General features: G+C 39.2%; 2 protein-coding genes across 2 annotated transcripts; both read left to right on the forward strand.

Moving 5' to 3' along the window:
• Nucleotides 1–3,373: 3,373 nt before the first annotated feature.
• Nucleotides 3,374–4,327, forward strand: LOC129146544 (olfactory receptor 5A1-like; the record flags this gene model as incomplete). Its single annotated transcript, XM_054699179.1, has 1 exon — nt 3,374–4,327. A coding segment is annotated over one exon (954 nt), but the record flags the coding sequence as incomplete, so codon positions are not given.
• Nucleotides 4,328–13,260: 8,933 nt separating this feature from the next.
• LOC119254167 (olfactory receptor 5A1-like) lies at nt 13,261–14,223 on the forward strand. Its single transcript, XM_037521289.2, has one exon. The coding sequence runs from the start codon at nt 13,261–13,263 to the stop codon at nt 14,221–14,223; it is 963 nt and encodes a 320-aa protein (XP_037377186.1).
• Nucleotides 14,224–16,591: the final 2,368 nt, after the last annotated feature.

Below are 16,591 nucleotides of genomic sequence, written 5' to 3' on the forward strand. Positions count from 1 at the left end.
GGGAGTGCAAACTGGTCCAACCACTATGGAAAGCTGTGTGGAGTTTCCTCAGACTACTAATAATGGAGCTACCATATGACTGAGCCATTCCACTCCTAGGGATCTATCCAAAGGACACAAAACATTAATTGAAAAGGATACCTGCATCCCTGTGTTTATTGCAGCATTATTTACAATAGTTAAGATATGGAAACAACCCAAATGTTAAAAAATAGATGACTGGATGAAGAAGATGTGGTATCTATACAAAGTGGAACACTATTCAGCAATCAAAAAAGATAAACTCATGCCACTCGCAGCAACATGGATGGATCTGGAAGAGATTATGCTCTGTGAAATAATTGAGAAGGAAAAAGAAAAATATTGGATGGTTTCACTTATAGGAGGAATGTAGGGGAACCAAATAAGGGATCAGGGGAAAAATAATAATAAAAAAACACAGCAAAACAAAAACCCAGACAACTATAAATCAGAGATATTCTGGAGGGGTGGGGGAGAGAGAGGGATCAAAACGAGTGTATGAAGAGCACAAGGGACTGTGGTGATGGTGATTGTGTGAACTGGTGGTGGGAATTCTCTGAGGACTACACATGAGAAAAGAAAGCAAACATTGTAAAAAAAATGAACAGTGATGTAATATATCTGTATAAATTGAAAAATCTCATTGCTAAAAAAGAATGTGTTTAGTGAACATTTATATTATAGTGCTTATTAGGGGGAATATATAAACTAGAGTTTAGCAGGTGCAAAATCAAATGATGAATCCATTGCCCCATTTATGACTTTCTCCCCGGCAGACTGATTGAAGTGGAACAAGGCTCTAATGAGACCTTGTCTAAAACTAGCTTGTATCCCTAATCACAACAGGTAGATGAGCTCCATTTCAAAAAGAATCAAGAAAGGTTGGTGGCATTTAGATATTTTAATGAAGAATGAGTAATATGCATGGTTTGGAGTGATTGGTATCAGAACACGTGAATGACAGCATCTATTAACAGAAGGCATCCCCTGTCATACACACTCTGATAAGTACTTTACAGACATATCTAACAGGATTCGCTCCACCAAGGGCTACTCTGTATAGTGACTCTGACTACCTGCCCATGTGCAGGTGAGCGCCTGAGACTTGGAGGGGCTCCTGTGCTCAGGTCACACAACCAGTAAGTGAAGAGCCGGATCCAGCCTGACTGACTGACACCATTTCCCGTGGTTGTTACCATGGGCATCCTGCCCTGTCTTATATAGGTTTTATTGCATTCCATCCTGCCTCAGTGTCCTTTCATGAATAGGGAATAGTATTGTATGCTTCAGGGGTTGCTATGATGATCAGTTCAGGTCAGGGAAATGATACAATATATGTATCACTATATATAAAATGTGTGTGCTTGGTAGGCAGAGTGTCCACAGATCTCATTTATTGTTATTTAGGAAGTGGCTGTGTCAACCTGGGCAAATTCCTAGCTCCTCAGTTCAACTTACCTGGAAATTAAATGTATGACATGGGACCATTCCTAAGACTTTTCAGCTCTAATACTCTTAAGTTTGTTAAAACAAAATCTATCACTATGAGACTTAGCCAGGGCTATGGGAAAAGAGCCCAGGGGGACATGAATGATTGGGGAGTTCAGCTGTGACCAAAGCTCCATGGAACATGACCCCAGGGGCAGGTGCCTGGATGCTCCCTCCACCTAATTGTCTTTCCTCCTTGCTGTGTTGCCCTCCATTATAAATATTAGAGTACTCCCCACTTGGGGGCATCTCTCTTGCTGTCAGTGAAAAACCTGTTTCATGGCTCCCAGCTCCCAGCTTCCATCCTGGAACGTTTTTCAGGAAAAAAAGACACTATTTCAATTTGGCAAGAAGAGTGTATTCCTGAGGGATCTTGGTCAAGGTGAGAAGAAAGATTTAGAATTAAGAGGATTGTGTGCTGTCTCCACAGCCATGTAAGCCTCCTAGCAGGAGTTGTGGGGAGCAAAGAGTGTGATACTTGGTCACTTGTGTTCTTCAGCGCTGCCCTCTCTCTTTTTCCCTCCCCGCCACAATGGTGTCTTCCTGACCCACCCTATAGAAAATTCCTTATCGAAATTCCCTGACCTCAGAGACAAGATTAATGTCAGGTATTACTCTGGGGTGAGGGCCAATGTTTGGACCAAGTTCTACAATTTCTCCAGTACTTGATATTTAACTCTGCCACATTATGGTTTTCCATCTAGGAACTAAGAGAATATGTCATCTGGAATCAACTGAGACTTTCAAAAGACCAGTGGATACAAGGACAGCTGTTTCCCATCAGGCAGACACTCACTGTGGGTGGCAAGAGTCATGGTATTTGGCTCAGAGATGTAAGTCTTGATTTTCCTCTACTGACTCCAGTGAAGGAGAAAAGAATTCCAGATCCTGCCTCCCTTTCCTAGTTTCTATATCCATTGTCTACACAACCTAACATTTATAAGATCAAGTGACTGTCTTTTGTAGGATGAGTCTTACCCCTGGAAGTGACAGTGGACTCCGTGGTCACTGAGACTGCAGCAAGACATGCACAGGGGCTGATGGTGGCTTTGCCGGGAGAAGGGTCAGAGTTTTCAACCAATTTTCACAGGTATCACCAACTCCAAAAAGAGCCAGAGTCACCTTCCCAGATATTTAAGTCATAAATATCTGTATTAAGGAAGACAAATGTGTAGGTTCAAGGAAGGGAGCATGAAGCTCTTTCAAATCGTAGTATCTATTATCTTGGGCAGCATCCTAGAGTTAAAATTTGGTCCAGTCACATCCATTTCTAAGCACTACTTGCATGTCACTCTTTCCAAGCTCCTATTATATCATTCTTGTGTCTTCTAGACTTTGTGAAAGAAAGAGCATTTATAAAATGGTAAATCCTTCCTTATTAAAGATGAACTGAATGTTAATTCTGAAGGTGATTGATAATATGCCTACTGGACCTCCTCATTTTACACTCAGGCTTTGCATGATGCAAGGTCTTCTCCAAGCACTGGGTCACATTGGACTGCCTAGTTAAAGTAATCATCTTCACCTGTGCAGATTGGACAGTGTCACCCTAATTTGGTGTAATCCCAAATGCCATGTAATTATAAATTTGAGTGGTACAAATGAAATTAATATTTTTTGGTGGATAGAGTACTGATGATACCTCACTACTGTGTCTTAATCTGTAAGGAGGGTAAGAATATTTATCCAAGTTAACTTTTCATTAAGGCTGGTGATAATACAAACACACAAGATTCACTGAGCACCAATGAATCATGTTTGTATATTTAGTCAGCTGCATGAAGGAGAACAATGAAAAGAATTTTTTCTGTTCTTTGAGAACGAAACCATGTCATCTTTCATCTTTTCTCAGCAGTTGGTGTGAAGTGGGTCCATGGAAGGGGACAGAAACCTCACATCTGTGACCATGTTTGTGCTCCTGGGAATCTCAGAAGATAAAGAGCTGCAGCTTAGTCTCTTTCCAGTCTTCCTGCTGATCTACCTTGTGACATTATTCTGCAACCTGGGTCTCATCACCCTAATCAGGATGGACTCCCACCTGCACACACCAATGTACTTTTTCCTCAGTGCCCTGTCATTTATAGACATCTGCTACACTTCTTCCATCAGCCCAAGGATGCTTGCAGACCTCTTCAAAGATAAAAAAATGATTTCCTTCACTGCCTGTGCCACCCAGTGGCTTGTGTCTGCCTGGATGGGTGAGACTGAGTGTTGCCTCTTGGCTGTCATGGCCTATGACAGATATGTAGCCATAGGCAACCCTCTCCAGTACTCGACTATCATGGCGCCTGGGCTCTGTTGGAAGATGGTTGCTGGAGCCCTTGGGTGTGGTTTCCTTTCTAGCTTAATTGAAACAATCACTGGCTTTGAGTTGTACTACTGTGGGCCAAATGTCGTCCACCACTTCTTTTGTAACATAAATGAAATTATGAGCCTGTCTTGTTCTAATTCCTTCATTGGTCAAATGATAGTTTTTCTGATCATTCTTTGTGTTGCTGGAGGTTCTATGGTTGTAGTTTTGTTATCATATGGTTTCATTGCAGCTTCCATCCTGAAATTATCCTCTGTCAGGGGTAGCGCCAAGGCCTTCAACACCTGTGCCTCCCACCTGGCGGTTGTGACCCTCTTCTATGGCACAGCCCTGGGTGTGTATATGCATCCTAGTTCTGGAAACTCCACGAAACAGAACAAGTTTCTGTCCGTGTTCTATATTATCATTATACCCATGTTAAATCCTTTCATCTATACCCTTAGGAACAAGGAGTTCAAAGAGGCCCTCAAAAGGGTGATGAAGAGGACAGTACATTTACCTCACTAAGAATAATATTTGGTAATGTAAGCTTAATAAAGAAAGCAAAAAATAGGAAAACAAAACAAAATAATATGGGACCAGGTATTTCTACTCCTATTGCAGACAGTAGTAAGAACACATGAGTGTCCTATAGTAGGTCACAGGACTATCTAGGCAGAAAATGTCAGATTCTTACACTTGATTCCTGGTGCCCTTGTCCTTAGTGCTATCCACACAGGGATCTCTCTGAGCACCAGCTGCAACGTGGCAGGATGCTTGAAAGCCCATTTCCAGGATTTTCTCATGTAAATAAACTCTTTGTTTGAGAACTCAGTTGTTGAGATGTTGTGATAGATATTTCTCTAAAGGAGAAATATCTAAGCTATTACCCAAACTGTACTTTCTTCTCTGAAATTCTTTTACTTATTTTATATATTTGTATTTCAATTAATAAGTAAAAGAATACATTTATTAAATAGCAAAAATTAAAAATTGAGAAAATGAACACATTGTAAATTTAATCTGGAGATTGAGGGATTGAGAAAGAGAAAAAAGGATAGGAGGATGAGGATGAAGAAGTAGAATGAGAAAGATTAGGAGAAAAAGGAGACAACTTTTTATTCCCAGCACACTTGTTTCCTGTACTTTATTCTTGAGTCACCGTGTAAAGTGAATTGTGAAAAAGAGACAGGAGCATGGAAGAGTTCATTAAGAGTAAAGTTGGGGGAAACACTATGATGCTAGAAAGAAGCCAGAAGCAGCATCTTCTGGGCACAGGTGCACCTGGCTCGTGTTCCATGAAATCTTCCTGGAGACTGAGACTAAGAAATAATGGCTGCCATGTTGTGTCTACAGAGGCAGTTCCTGAGTTCCCCAAGCTCTGAGCCTCCTGGGTTTCCAGGGCCTTAAGTTTGACCAAGAAGCAGAAGATTCAGCAGCCCTGGGGGTGCCACAGAAACCAAAACTCCAAGCAGTGAATTTATAGAAATTTGACTAAATGATTGTTTTATTTTCCAGACAATAGTTCATGTACTAAGTGTGTAACATTTAGACTTCATGTCAATCCATGCATAAATATGATTTCTTTAGTTTACTCATGAAGTGAGAAGTAATCTCCCTGTCTCAGGTAGACTTCTCAGCATGTTGAGGTCCACTATGTTCTTTCCAGGACCAACAATCCATTCATCAACATCTTTGGCAATATTTATTTATTTATTTATTTATTTATACAAGCGTTGGACAAGTCACAAGCGCAGGAGGGTGAGATAATTCACCGGAGCCAGAGCAGGGAGCAGAGCAGTCCGACTGACGAAGAACACTGCTGAGGGGAGCAGCGGGCAGCAGGAGAGGTCTGTGTGCCATGTGGGACCCTCACCCGGTGGCCGGGGATTGAACTGGAGCTGCAGAGGCTGCAGGCAGCTTCATAACCCAGGGCTCAACTGCTGCGCCACTGGGGAGGCCCATCACTTTTTATTTTATTGGCACTTTCTTGAATTCTTTTAAAATTCTTATTTTATTTTTATTATTATGTTTAATATCATTTTAATATTGGTTTGATAATAAGCATTTTAAATAATGAATATTGAATAGAACAATTGTTTACAGTAAAAAGTTTAAAAAATAGTTATTTATATATATTTTACATCATTATTCAATTTTGTACAATATATGTTTGCATACTTTCTCCTCTCAGGTATATTATTTGTAAAATTCTCACAACCAGTTCAACCATAAACCATCACCATAGGGAGTCCCTAACCACCACAGCTTTGTAATTGATCACTTTGAAGCATTGGCTGCTGGGATTATAGAGACTAAAGCAAAACCTGGTTAAATCATTCTGGTTTTGGAGGGGAGGGTTGGGGTCAAAATAAGGGGGTCGCAATTGTATGGAGAATATAAAAATAAAAAAAATATATGAAAAAAGCATTCTGGTTTTTCTTTATCCAATCTGTTTAGTAAACTCATTTCTAGCACACTTTGTTGATAGGTACCCTTAAACAAGCCACTTATACACAAAGTGTTGTCAGAGAAGTAATGATGTATTTTTTCTGTTTTTCATGCAAAAATGTATCATGACTTTTCCAACAACCCAATATTGTCCTCATCTCTACAATGAGAAGATGACTGGATCTTCCTCAAAAATGACAAAACAACTAAGAACTAAGTATGAAGTAACCTAGCCCAGAGCCTGGTATATGGTAATGCGTAATCATGTTAACTTATGCAATTATTGTTATTCAATTCTATTATTCCATTTCATATATGTTAGAGAAATCCTGGTAACTTGTTAAAAAGAGATAAATTTTGCACCTTTAGCATGTCTACTGTAATTGGGACATAATAGTGAGTAAAAATCCCTTACTCCCACCTCTGCAGCTTCACTGCACAAGGAGGCAATCCTCAGGGAAGCAGAGGGAACTCACGTTCATAGACATGACTACACATGGAGATGTTACTGTGGTCGTAAATCTATTCCATTCATTAATTTGTTCATTTCTCCAAGTTCATTCCTCTGTATGCTTAGATTTTAAGTCTTCTTGTAATATTTCTTGGAGTGAGGGTTTAATAGTAGTGAATTTCTGGAGATTTTGTTTGTCTTAGATGGACCTTATAGAGGAAGTAGAGTTTTGCATAATAAAGTATTCTTGGCTGGCATTTTTTGTCTTGAATTTTTTAATATGTTGTTCCTTTCTCTTCTTGCCCATGGTGTTTCTTCACAGAAGTCTGATGTCAGCCTTTGGTCTTCCTTTATAGGTTATCTGATTCTTTCCCCTGTCAGCTTCATTCATTTTCTTTGTCTTATACTTTCAGATCTTCACTATTATGTGTAGTGCTGTAGATCTCTTTTCATTATGGTAGTTTGGTGTTCTTCTCGCTTACTGTATTTCTATGTTTATTTCCTACTCATGTCAGGACGTTCTCTTAGATTATTTCCTTGAATAGTTTCTTAGTCCCTCTGTCTTTCTCTTCACCTTCTATCATTCCTATGACTTATATTTTCTTTCCTCATGGTGTTGGATAGTTCTAGAAATGTTTCTTCATTCTTTTTCCTTTGTTCCTCTCTTTCCACTATTTTGGTTCTTTTTCTATCTGTATCTTTGAGAATATGGATTCTTCCTTCATTTCATCAATTCTGTTTTCATTGCTCTTCCCAGACCCAGAATTCCTTAGTTCCGTGATTAATCTTTTAAAATTCTGCATTTCCCTTATTTTCTAATTTAAAGATTCAGTTCTATACTTCAGCTCATTGATTGTATTTCTCATATTGTGCTTTTCCTTTTCTTTAAGTTTTTAAATTATGGCGGTTCTGAATTCTTTATCTGTCACATAGAGAAATTCTTTCATGTTGTTGATTTCTGGGGCTGAGTTTATTTTTGTGGTGTGTTGTTGCCCAAAGGGTGTGATTGACTACTTGTATTTTTCTTTCTCTCCGGTGTTTGCTTTTGCTTCTGTTCTATGTGCAGGGCCACCATGCCAGTGGGTACGACATTGGGGTGTTCCACTGGGATGTAGGGACTGAGGGCTGGGCTATGTCTGGCTCAATCATGCTAGGCAAGAACTGTGATGCAGTGAATGGGCTGATGGGCACTCTCCTCCTCTCCTCCATGGACACTGCTATCTGTGTGGCTGCTGGGCACTTCCTTTCCCTGTGCACCAACATTCGCATTGCTGGGTGGGGTCAGTGCTGCCACTCTGGGTTTTGCATGGACTCTGATGTTGTGTGTGTGTTGATGGGCACTCTCACCAGTGGTTGCCACTCTTTGTGTTGGGTGCTTGGCTCTCCCTCTACCTGTACCAATATACACACAGGGCAGGGCAGGGTCTTTATATTTATCTTAAAAAATATCCAGTTACCTTGAAAGCTTGTCATGGGAGGGGGTCGATGAGACGTGTTGGGAAAGGGAGAAGGAGAGAGAAAAGAACAGAATAGGAGGGAACATAAAGGTCTTTGTTGTGGCCTATGGGTCTCTGGAGGTGAGTGAGCTGTGGCAGCAACACCTGAAGAGGGGGATTCAATGCTCCCTTAATTTAAACAATAATGTCAACGAATATTAACACAATGAAAGATGTTATAAAATGAAACAATCTTATTCTTATATAAAGAATATGTTCATTAAAGGTCAAATTATAGTTCTTTTGGGGGGGCTATACAAGCTAACATATTAGTAGGTTTTATATCAAATAATGCAATTATTGCACCATCCATGACTTTCTCCCCAGGAGTAAGATTGGCTGAAGTAGAACATGCAAAACATGTCAAAAACTAATCACAGCAGGTAGATGAGCTCCATTTCGAAAACAACCAAGAAATAATGGTTTGTGCCAATGATCACAGTAGATGTTTTAATGAAGAATTAGTAATGTAGCATTATTTGGAACGAACTGTATCAGAATGCATGAATAATAGCTTCTATTAAGAGAAGGCATCTAGTGTAATACACACTCTGAATAGTACTATTCAGATATTACTAATTGGAGTCTCTTCATGAAGTGTGACTCTATGAAGTAACTGTGACTGCATCTCTTTCATAGGTGATAAACAAAGACTTGAGAGACTGATTTGCTCAGGTCACACAACCAGTAAAGGGACGAGTCATACCCAACCTCAGTTGACGGACACCATTTCCCGTGATTGTTACCTTGAGAATCGGTGATCTGTCTTTAAGTAGTTTTATGGCATTCTTTCTTGCCTCAAGTTATTATTCTCAGGGCTGTTATGATAATAAATTCTAGTCAGGGAAATGATAAAATGTATATATTGGTATATTTAAATTGTGAATGCTTGTTCAGCAAGAAGCGTCCACATAGTAAACTTACTGTTATTAAGTTATTTATCTAGTGCTGTGTCATCTTGGGCAAAATCCATAGTTCCTCTGGTTGAACTAACTACCTGGATATTAAATGTATGTATGGAACTATTCCAAGACCTTTCAATTTTTAATGACTCCAACATATTTAAAAAAAAAAACCCACAAACCTATAACCATAAGACTATGCCAGGGCTACAGGGAAGAAAGGACCAGGAGGGAACTGGAAAAATGGGCAGATTTGTTGTGACCAAAGCGTCATGGCAACATGACCCCAGAGAGCAGGTGCCTGGAGGTTCCCTCCATCTAATTGTCCTTCCCCCTCACTCTGCTGCCCTTGATAATAAATGTTAGAGGACTTCCCACTTGTGGGCATCTCTCTTTCTGTCAGTGAACAATCTGTTTCATGGCTCACAGCTCCCATCTTGGAGTCAACCAGGTCCATCCTGGAACATTTTTCAGGGAAGAAAGACGCCATTTCAGTTTGGCAAGAAGTGTGTATTCCTGAGGGATCTTGGTCAAGGTGAGAAGCAAGATTTAGAAATAAGAGAGGATTGTGTGCTGTCTCCACGGCTGTGTAAGCCTCCTAGCAGGAGCTGTGGGGAGCAAGGAGTGTGACACTTGGTCACTGTTAATCTTCAGCACTGCCCTCTCCCTCCCTTCCATCCCCTCCACAGTGGTGTCTTCTCATGGAACTGTTCCCCATTGAAATTTCCTGAACTCAGAGACAAGATTAATGGCAATTATTACTCTCAGGAGAGGGCTGATGTTGAGATGTTGTTCTGCAATTCTAAAGGACTTGATATTGAGCTCTGCTACATTCTGGTTTCTATACATGACTGGGAATAATATGTCATCTAGAATCTAATGAGATGGTTTCTGTAAATATGGAAATGCTGCAAACTTTAATAATTGAGTGCTGAACCAAAAACAGTGATGTACTGAATTTCAGTGAAATCCCTATGTTCCAAGCTGCATTGTCTATGCTTTCCAGACTTATCCATCCCAAGGATCTACTCATTTGTTATCCCCTTAAGGAATCTGTTCTAAAATAATGATATTGACCCAATTTCCCTTTAAATACATGGCTTCAGTTCTGTGTAGCAAGAACCAAACCTGTTCTACATAAAAGATATTCCAAAGCTCATGTGCATTGCCATTGGGTTTTGAATTCTTAAACTCTAACTCTATTCTTATCTTTGGAGGTCCTTAGGATTTGAAGACAATAGCAAGGGTGAACACTGATTCTTGAGGGGCCCCACTGTAAATATTGGCAGTATTGGGTTTACCATCTTTCTAATTTTCTCATATCATATCGATATTTTTCATTCCATACATCTTGACTTTTTATAAATTGATTTTTTGTCTGTGCAAACAACTGAACTCACTGCATCCTAAGAATGTAAAAATGGGTAGGGTTTTGATGGCTAGGTCCTCACAGTGAAACCGCCAGTGAATATTTATATAGTCTACATTCCTTCTCTACAATTTCTTGGGAAATGAAACACATTCAAAAATTCATTATGAGAGTGAGTATATTCAGATTTTTTCATATAGCTTTCCAAATTTTAACAAGATAAAATTTCTCATGATAAGTGAAACAACTCACAACCCATACTCTCATTTGGTAGTGATGGGTCATGCAGAATACTTTTAGTTACGACTGTGCTTGCTACCAGTAAATATAGGTAATCAGCAAAAAATATTAATATCATTGATTGATCAAAAATTTGACATTGTATGGTGCACATTTCCCTTAAAAATAAATCCAGTACAAATAAATAACTAATAAATAAGTTGTTACATTTACTTTAAAAGGCTGTTAAGGATAGAGCAGCCTGTTTCATGGGCTGTTAATCCTTGCAGTATTTGTAGGAGTCTGGCACAAGTGAGAAGCAGCCACAATAAATGCAGGTGGAGAACCTGACTGAGGCAAACTGAATAGATGATAATTTATGTGGCTTTTATCTTTATGGTTTGACTTGCTTCTATGTGAGGTCTGACGCTGCATCTGCCAAGAGAAAATGATGTCTCATGGTCTGCCCAGATGACGTTGTGTGACAATTTCTCCCAAATAACCAGTAAAGTCTAGCATCTTTGTAATCACTAGCTCTGGGTACCATTGATGTTCATAGTCATCTGGGGGCAATCAGTGATGGTAATAGGCATAGCCAACACCTATTTAAGAGTTATTGTGTACTGGAATGTGTGCATAAATTTTCTTACATATGTATAGCTTGGGGGTCTTTCTGTATGAGCAAATCATACATATTTAGTGAGTTTAAGCCAATGGGAACAGTTATAGGTGTGAGAAGGTATCAAAACTAAAATTTCCCCAATTTTATTGAGATATAGCTTACCATTAGCATTGTTAGATGTAAGGCATATAACACAGTATTTTGAAATATGTGTGTATTTTAAAATGACTACCATATAAAGTTATAACATCTATTACCTCATGTATTTACAAAAGTCTCACCCGGTTATGAGGCTGTAAGGTCTTTTCTCTTAGCAACTTTCAACTTTTTAGTATTGGTAAGTCAGGCTCATCTGTTTTTGGTGACATCCCCACATGTTATTTGTGTTATAATTAGAACAGTGTACCTTTTAACCACTGTCACCTCTTTCTCCCATACCCACTTTCTGCCTCTGGAGCCTGCAACAATCTCTCTGTTTTTATAACTTCAGTTATTTTCAGATTTCACATAAATTTGATCCATGCCATTTGCCTTTCTCTATTTGAGTTCCCTCAGTTAGCATAATGCCCTCAAGGGCTATTAATGTTGTCACAAAGGCAGGGTTTTTGTTTTACCATATTGAACTGATACTCCACTAAATATAGATAAATATATAATAGATATTTACATGCATTCACCTGTTCATTTTTTAATACCTAATTATGTGTCCACAGTATGGTTCATTGGGTTTGACTCTCTCAGATTCAGGATCTTCTAGGCCAGTTTATCCCCAATTCTTGCTAGAATGTTCCTCTTGTTGCAGAACTTCCTTCTTTTTTTGGGCTATAGTCGATTTTGGAAGTCATTTGCCTTAATTTCTTTCATCCATCACTTTGCTAAATATCTTTCCTATGGAGTCTGTTATCTTGAGGGTCAAAAGACACGGTCATTATATTTTTTCATATAGATGATATTTCTATCATTTGATGAATTTTTATTTTCAGATTTAGGATTACTAATGTCATCTCCATGAAATAAATTAATACTTTTTAAAGAACTTTATTCTGAAAGACAAAGAGTTCAAAAACTAAAACCAAAGTCTCAAAAATTCAGAATTCTAGAGTTGACGTGTCCTTGGGGAGAAGGTAGATTTATTCAGACCCAGCAAGGGGTCTGAATTGTCAGCACATTTTCAAAAGTCAGTGACTCAATGAAGAGCAAAAATCCTTTCCAGGCAATTAAAGTTTTAAGTATCTCTGAATTGAGAAAGAAAAATCTGCAGGTTCAAAGAAAGGAGCAAAATACACCATCAACTCTGTATTAATAACATCTTGGGAGGAGTCCTAGAATTATGAATTTGGTTTAGTCACATCCATTTCCAGTCACTAGTAGGCTTGTGGCCCCACCATGACCCTGTTACATTGTATTATTCTTGCATCTTTCAAGACCTTGTGAATACAGAGTGTATATAAAAAAATGTCTGCCCTTCCTTGTTATAGATTAACTGAATGTTAATTCTGACAGAGATTTTAATGAGCACCTACTGGACATCCTTATTTTACACTGAGGCTTCGCATGATGCAGGGTCTTCTCCAAGCACTGGGTCAATTGGGGCTGCCTACTTAAAGTGACCTTCTTCACCTGTGCAGATAGGACAGCGTCACCCTAATGGGTTTACTTCCCATTGCCATGTAATTGTAAATTTGAAAGGGATGAAGGAAATCAAAATATTTAAGTGAATAAAGCATTGATGATGCCTCACCACTGTCCTTGTCCATAGGGAGAGTAGGAGTATTTATGCAGGGAAATTTTTCATTATAGATTGAGGTTATGCAAAGAGGCAAGATTCACTCAATGTTAATGAATCATGTTTGTATATTTAGTCAGCTGCATGAAAGAGAACAATGAAGAGAGTTTTTTTTGTTTATTTTTGGCCAATAAGCCATTTCAACTTTTATCTTTTTCTCAGCAGATGGTTCCAAGCAGGTCCATGGGGGGGAACAGAAACCTCACATCTGTGACCATGTTTGTGCTCCTGGGAATCTCAGAAGATAAAGATCTGCAGCTTAGTCTCTTTCCAGTCTTCCTGCTGATCTACCTTGTGACATTATTCTGGAACCTGGGTCTCATCATCCTAATCAGGGTGGACTCCCACCTGCACACACCAATGTACTTTTTCCTCAGTGCCCTGTCATTTATAGACATCTGCTACACTTCTTCCATCAGCCCAAGGATGCTTACAGACCTCTTAAAGGATGAAAAAATGATTTCTTTTGTTGCTTGTGCCACCCAGTGTTTTGTAGCTTCCTGGATGGGTCAGACTGAGTGTTGCCTTTTGGCTGCCATGGCTTATGACAGATACGTGGCCATTGGCAAACCTCTCCAGTACTCGACCATCATGGCACCTGGGCTTTGTTGGAAACTGGTTGCTGGTGTCCTTGGGTGTGGTTTTATTTCAACCTTAATTGAAATAGTCACTGGCTTTGAGATGTACTACTGTGGACCAAATGTCATCCAAAATTTCTTCTGTAACTTAACTGAAATTACGAGCCTTTCTTGTTCTAATCCCTTCATCAGTCAAATGAGTCTATTTCTGATAATTACTTTTGTTGTTTTAGGTTCTCTGGTTATAGTTTTGTTATCTTATGCTTTCATTGCGGCTTCCATCTTGAAAATATCCTCTGTCAAAGGTAGCACCAAGGCCTTCAACACCTGTGCCTCCCACCTGGTGGTTGTGACTCTCTTCTATGGCACAATCCTGGCTGTGTACATGCATCCTAGTGCCGGCCACTCCACAAAAAAGAACAAGTTTCTGTCTGTGTTCTATGTTATCATTATCCCCATGTTAAATCCTTTCATATATAGTCTTAGGAACAAGGAGATCAAAGATGCCCTCAAGAGAGTGCTTAAGAGGACAACACATTTATCTCATTAAGAGTAATATTTGGTATGTTACATGAACAGAAAAAAATAGGAAAACAAAACAAAAATAATATGGGGCCAGTTATTTCCACTCCAAGAAAAGACAGAGTTAAGAATCTGTTTAGTGTCCTTTTGTGGGTCATAAGACTGTCCAGCAGAGGTATGGAATCTGGCTTCTGTTTCCTTGTGCTCTTATGCCTAGTGGTCACTATGCAGGGATCTTTCTGAGCAGCAGCTCCAACATGACAGGCAGCTTGAAAGCCCGTTTCCATGATTAGAACCATGTAGATAAACCCTGTGTTGAGAACAGAAGTTGTGATAGAAATTGGAAGAACCTAGGAAGATGCACAAACTGTTCTTTCTCCCTTGAATTTTTTAAACTTATTTGCATATATTTTTCAAGTAAGAAGTGAAAGATTTTTAAGTTCCATACTGACATTTAAAAATTGGGAAAATGAACACATTATAAACTGAATCCTGGAAAGTGAGGGAGGATGCAAGAGACATAGAGGGAGAAGGAGAAGAAGAAAACAGTAGGAAGCAGCAAGAGGAAAGAGAGGAAGCAGGAATAGAAGGAGGAGCATTGGAAGGAAGTGGAGAAGCAGGAGGAGATGGTGAAAATAGGTCTTTTTTTTATTCCCCCCAACCTGTTTCCTCTACCTTATTCTCAAGTCACCTTTAAAATAGAATTGTGAAAAAGAGATGGAGGAAAGGAACAAAACATTTAAAAATAAACATCGGGGAAACACTCAGAGGCTAGAAAGAGGCCAGAGGCATCATTTTCTGGGCACAGGTGCACCCGGCCCATGTTCTGTGGATGCTTCCTGGAGACTCAGACACAGAAATGGTGGCTGCCATGTTGTGTCTACAGATACAGAACCGAGTCCGAGTCCCCAAAGATCCATGCATCCTGAGATTCCAGGGCCTTAGCTTTGACCAAGAAGCAGAAGATTCAGCTGACTTTGGGGGGCCACAGAAAATTGGAGTCCAACCAGAGATTTTATAGAAAATTGATTAAGAGATTATTTTATTTCTAGACAAGAGTTCATAGACTAAGAGTCATGCATACTACAATATTATGTGTACAACATTTAGGTTTCATGTACCTCCAAGTATAAATGTAACCTCTTTAGGTTATTCACAAAATGAGAAATAATCTCCCTGTTTCAGGTAGAACTCTGGGAATATAGAGTACACCATGTTCTTCACAGGTAGCAACCATCCAAGATGATCTTTGTAATTGATGGCTTTGAAGCATTGGCAGGTGGGATTGCAGAGACTAAAGCAAGATGTGGTTAAAAGAATCTGTTCTTTAATTATCCATCTGCAATTAGTAAACTCATCTCTAACACACGTTGTAGATAGGTGCCCTTATGTAAGCTATACACACACATATTTTCCTTATCTCTGCAATGAGAAGAATAATTGCATCTTCCTCAAAAATGACACATTATTTAACTGAGAGTAGCATTTAAAACCTTAGCCCAGAGTCTGGTATATGGTCATAGTTAATGAATGTTAACTTATGCAATAAGTGATTAGTCATTTTGAATTATTCAATTTCATGTATGTAAAGAGAAATCCTGCTAAATTGCTAAAAAGAGATAAAATAAGCATTTTTGGAATATCTACTCATAATAGTGAATAAAAAGCCATTACTCCCACCTCTGCAGTTCATTGAACAAGGAAGCAGTCCTCAGGGGAGTGGAAGGAACTCAAGTTCATACAAGTGACCACATGTGGAGATGTTACCATGGTCTGAAATCTACTACACACATGGATCTTTGACTTTTCCTTCTGACCATTTTTTCTCCACCTTCCATTCTGTGGACTCTACTTCATTAAAGCTCCTGTCTTTCAATTTACTCTTGGTAGTGAATGTTAAGTTATCCTAATGTCAAAAGTCACTGGACCAAAACAACTAACAAATAAACCATAAATAAATGAAAACTGTCGCATGCTTTGGATTTATGTGCAGTTCTCATTGATTTTATTAGTAGCTTAGTTCAGTCACTTGTTTTCATCTCTACGATTGGGGCCAAACACCACACAGCATTTCATCTGTGATTTATCCTAGATTATGAACCTGTCTTGCTTCAATACCTCCGCAGCACAATGATTCTTTTACTTTGCATCTGTTTTTTGATGTGGTTGGGTCTTTGTTTTCCATCTTTTTCCTTCTGGTTCCACTGAAGTATCCATACTGAAAACACCCTGCATCAGAAGTAGTGCCAATGCCTTCACTACCTGTGCCTCCCACCTGGTGGTTTTGATTCTCTTGGGTGGCACAGCCCTCTCAATGCATGGGCATCCTCATGCCCTTACTCCAAGAAACAGACAAAGGTTCTGACTGTATTCTTTGTTATTTTTCACCCCATGTA

Source organism: Talpa occidentalis, unplaced genomic scaffold (assembly GCF_014898055.3).
Source record: "Talpa occidentalis isolate TD23 unplaced genomic scaffold, MPIMG_talOcc4v2.1 talOcc4.3, whole genome shotgun sequence".
Lineage (NCBI taxonomy): Eukaryota > Metazoa > Chordata > Mammalia > Eulipotyphla > Talpidae > Talpa > Talpa occidentalis.

Excerpts from the sequence above, each read along its gene's own strand:
- LOC119254167 (XM_037521289.2), top strand. The coding sequence starts at position 13,261 with ATGGTTCCAAGCAGGTCCATGGGGGGGAACAGAAACCTCACATCTGTG.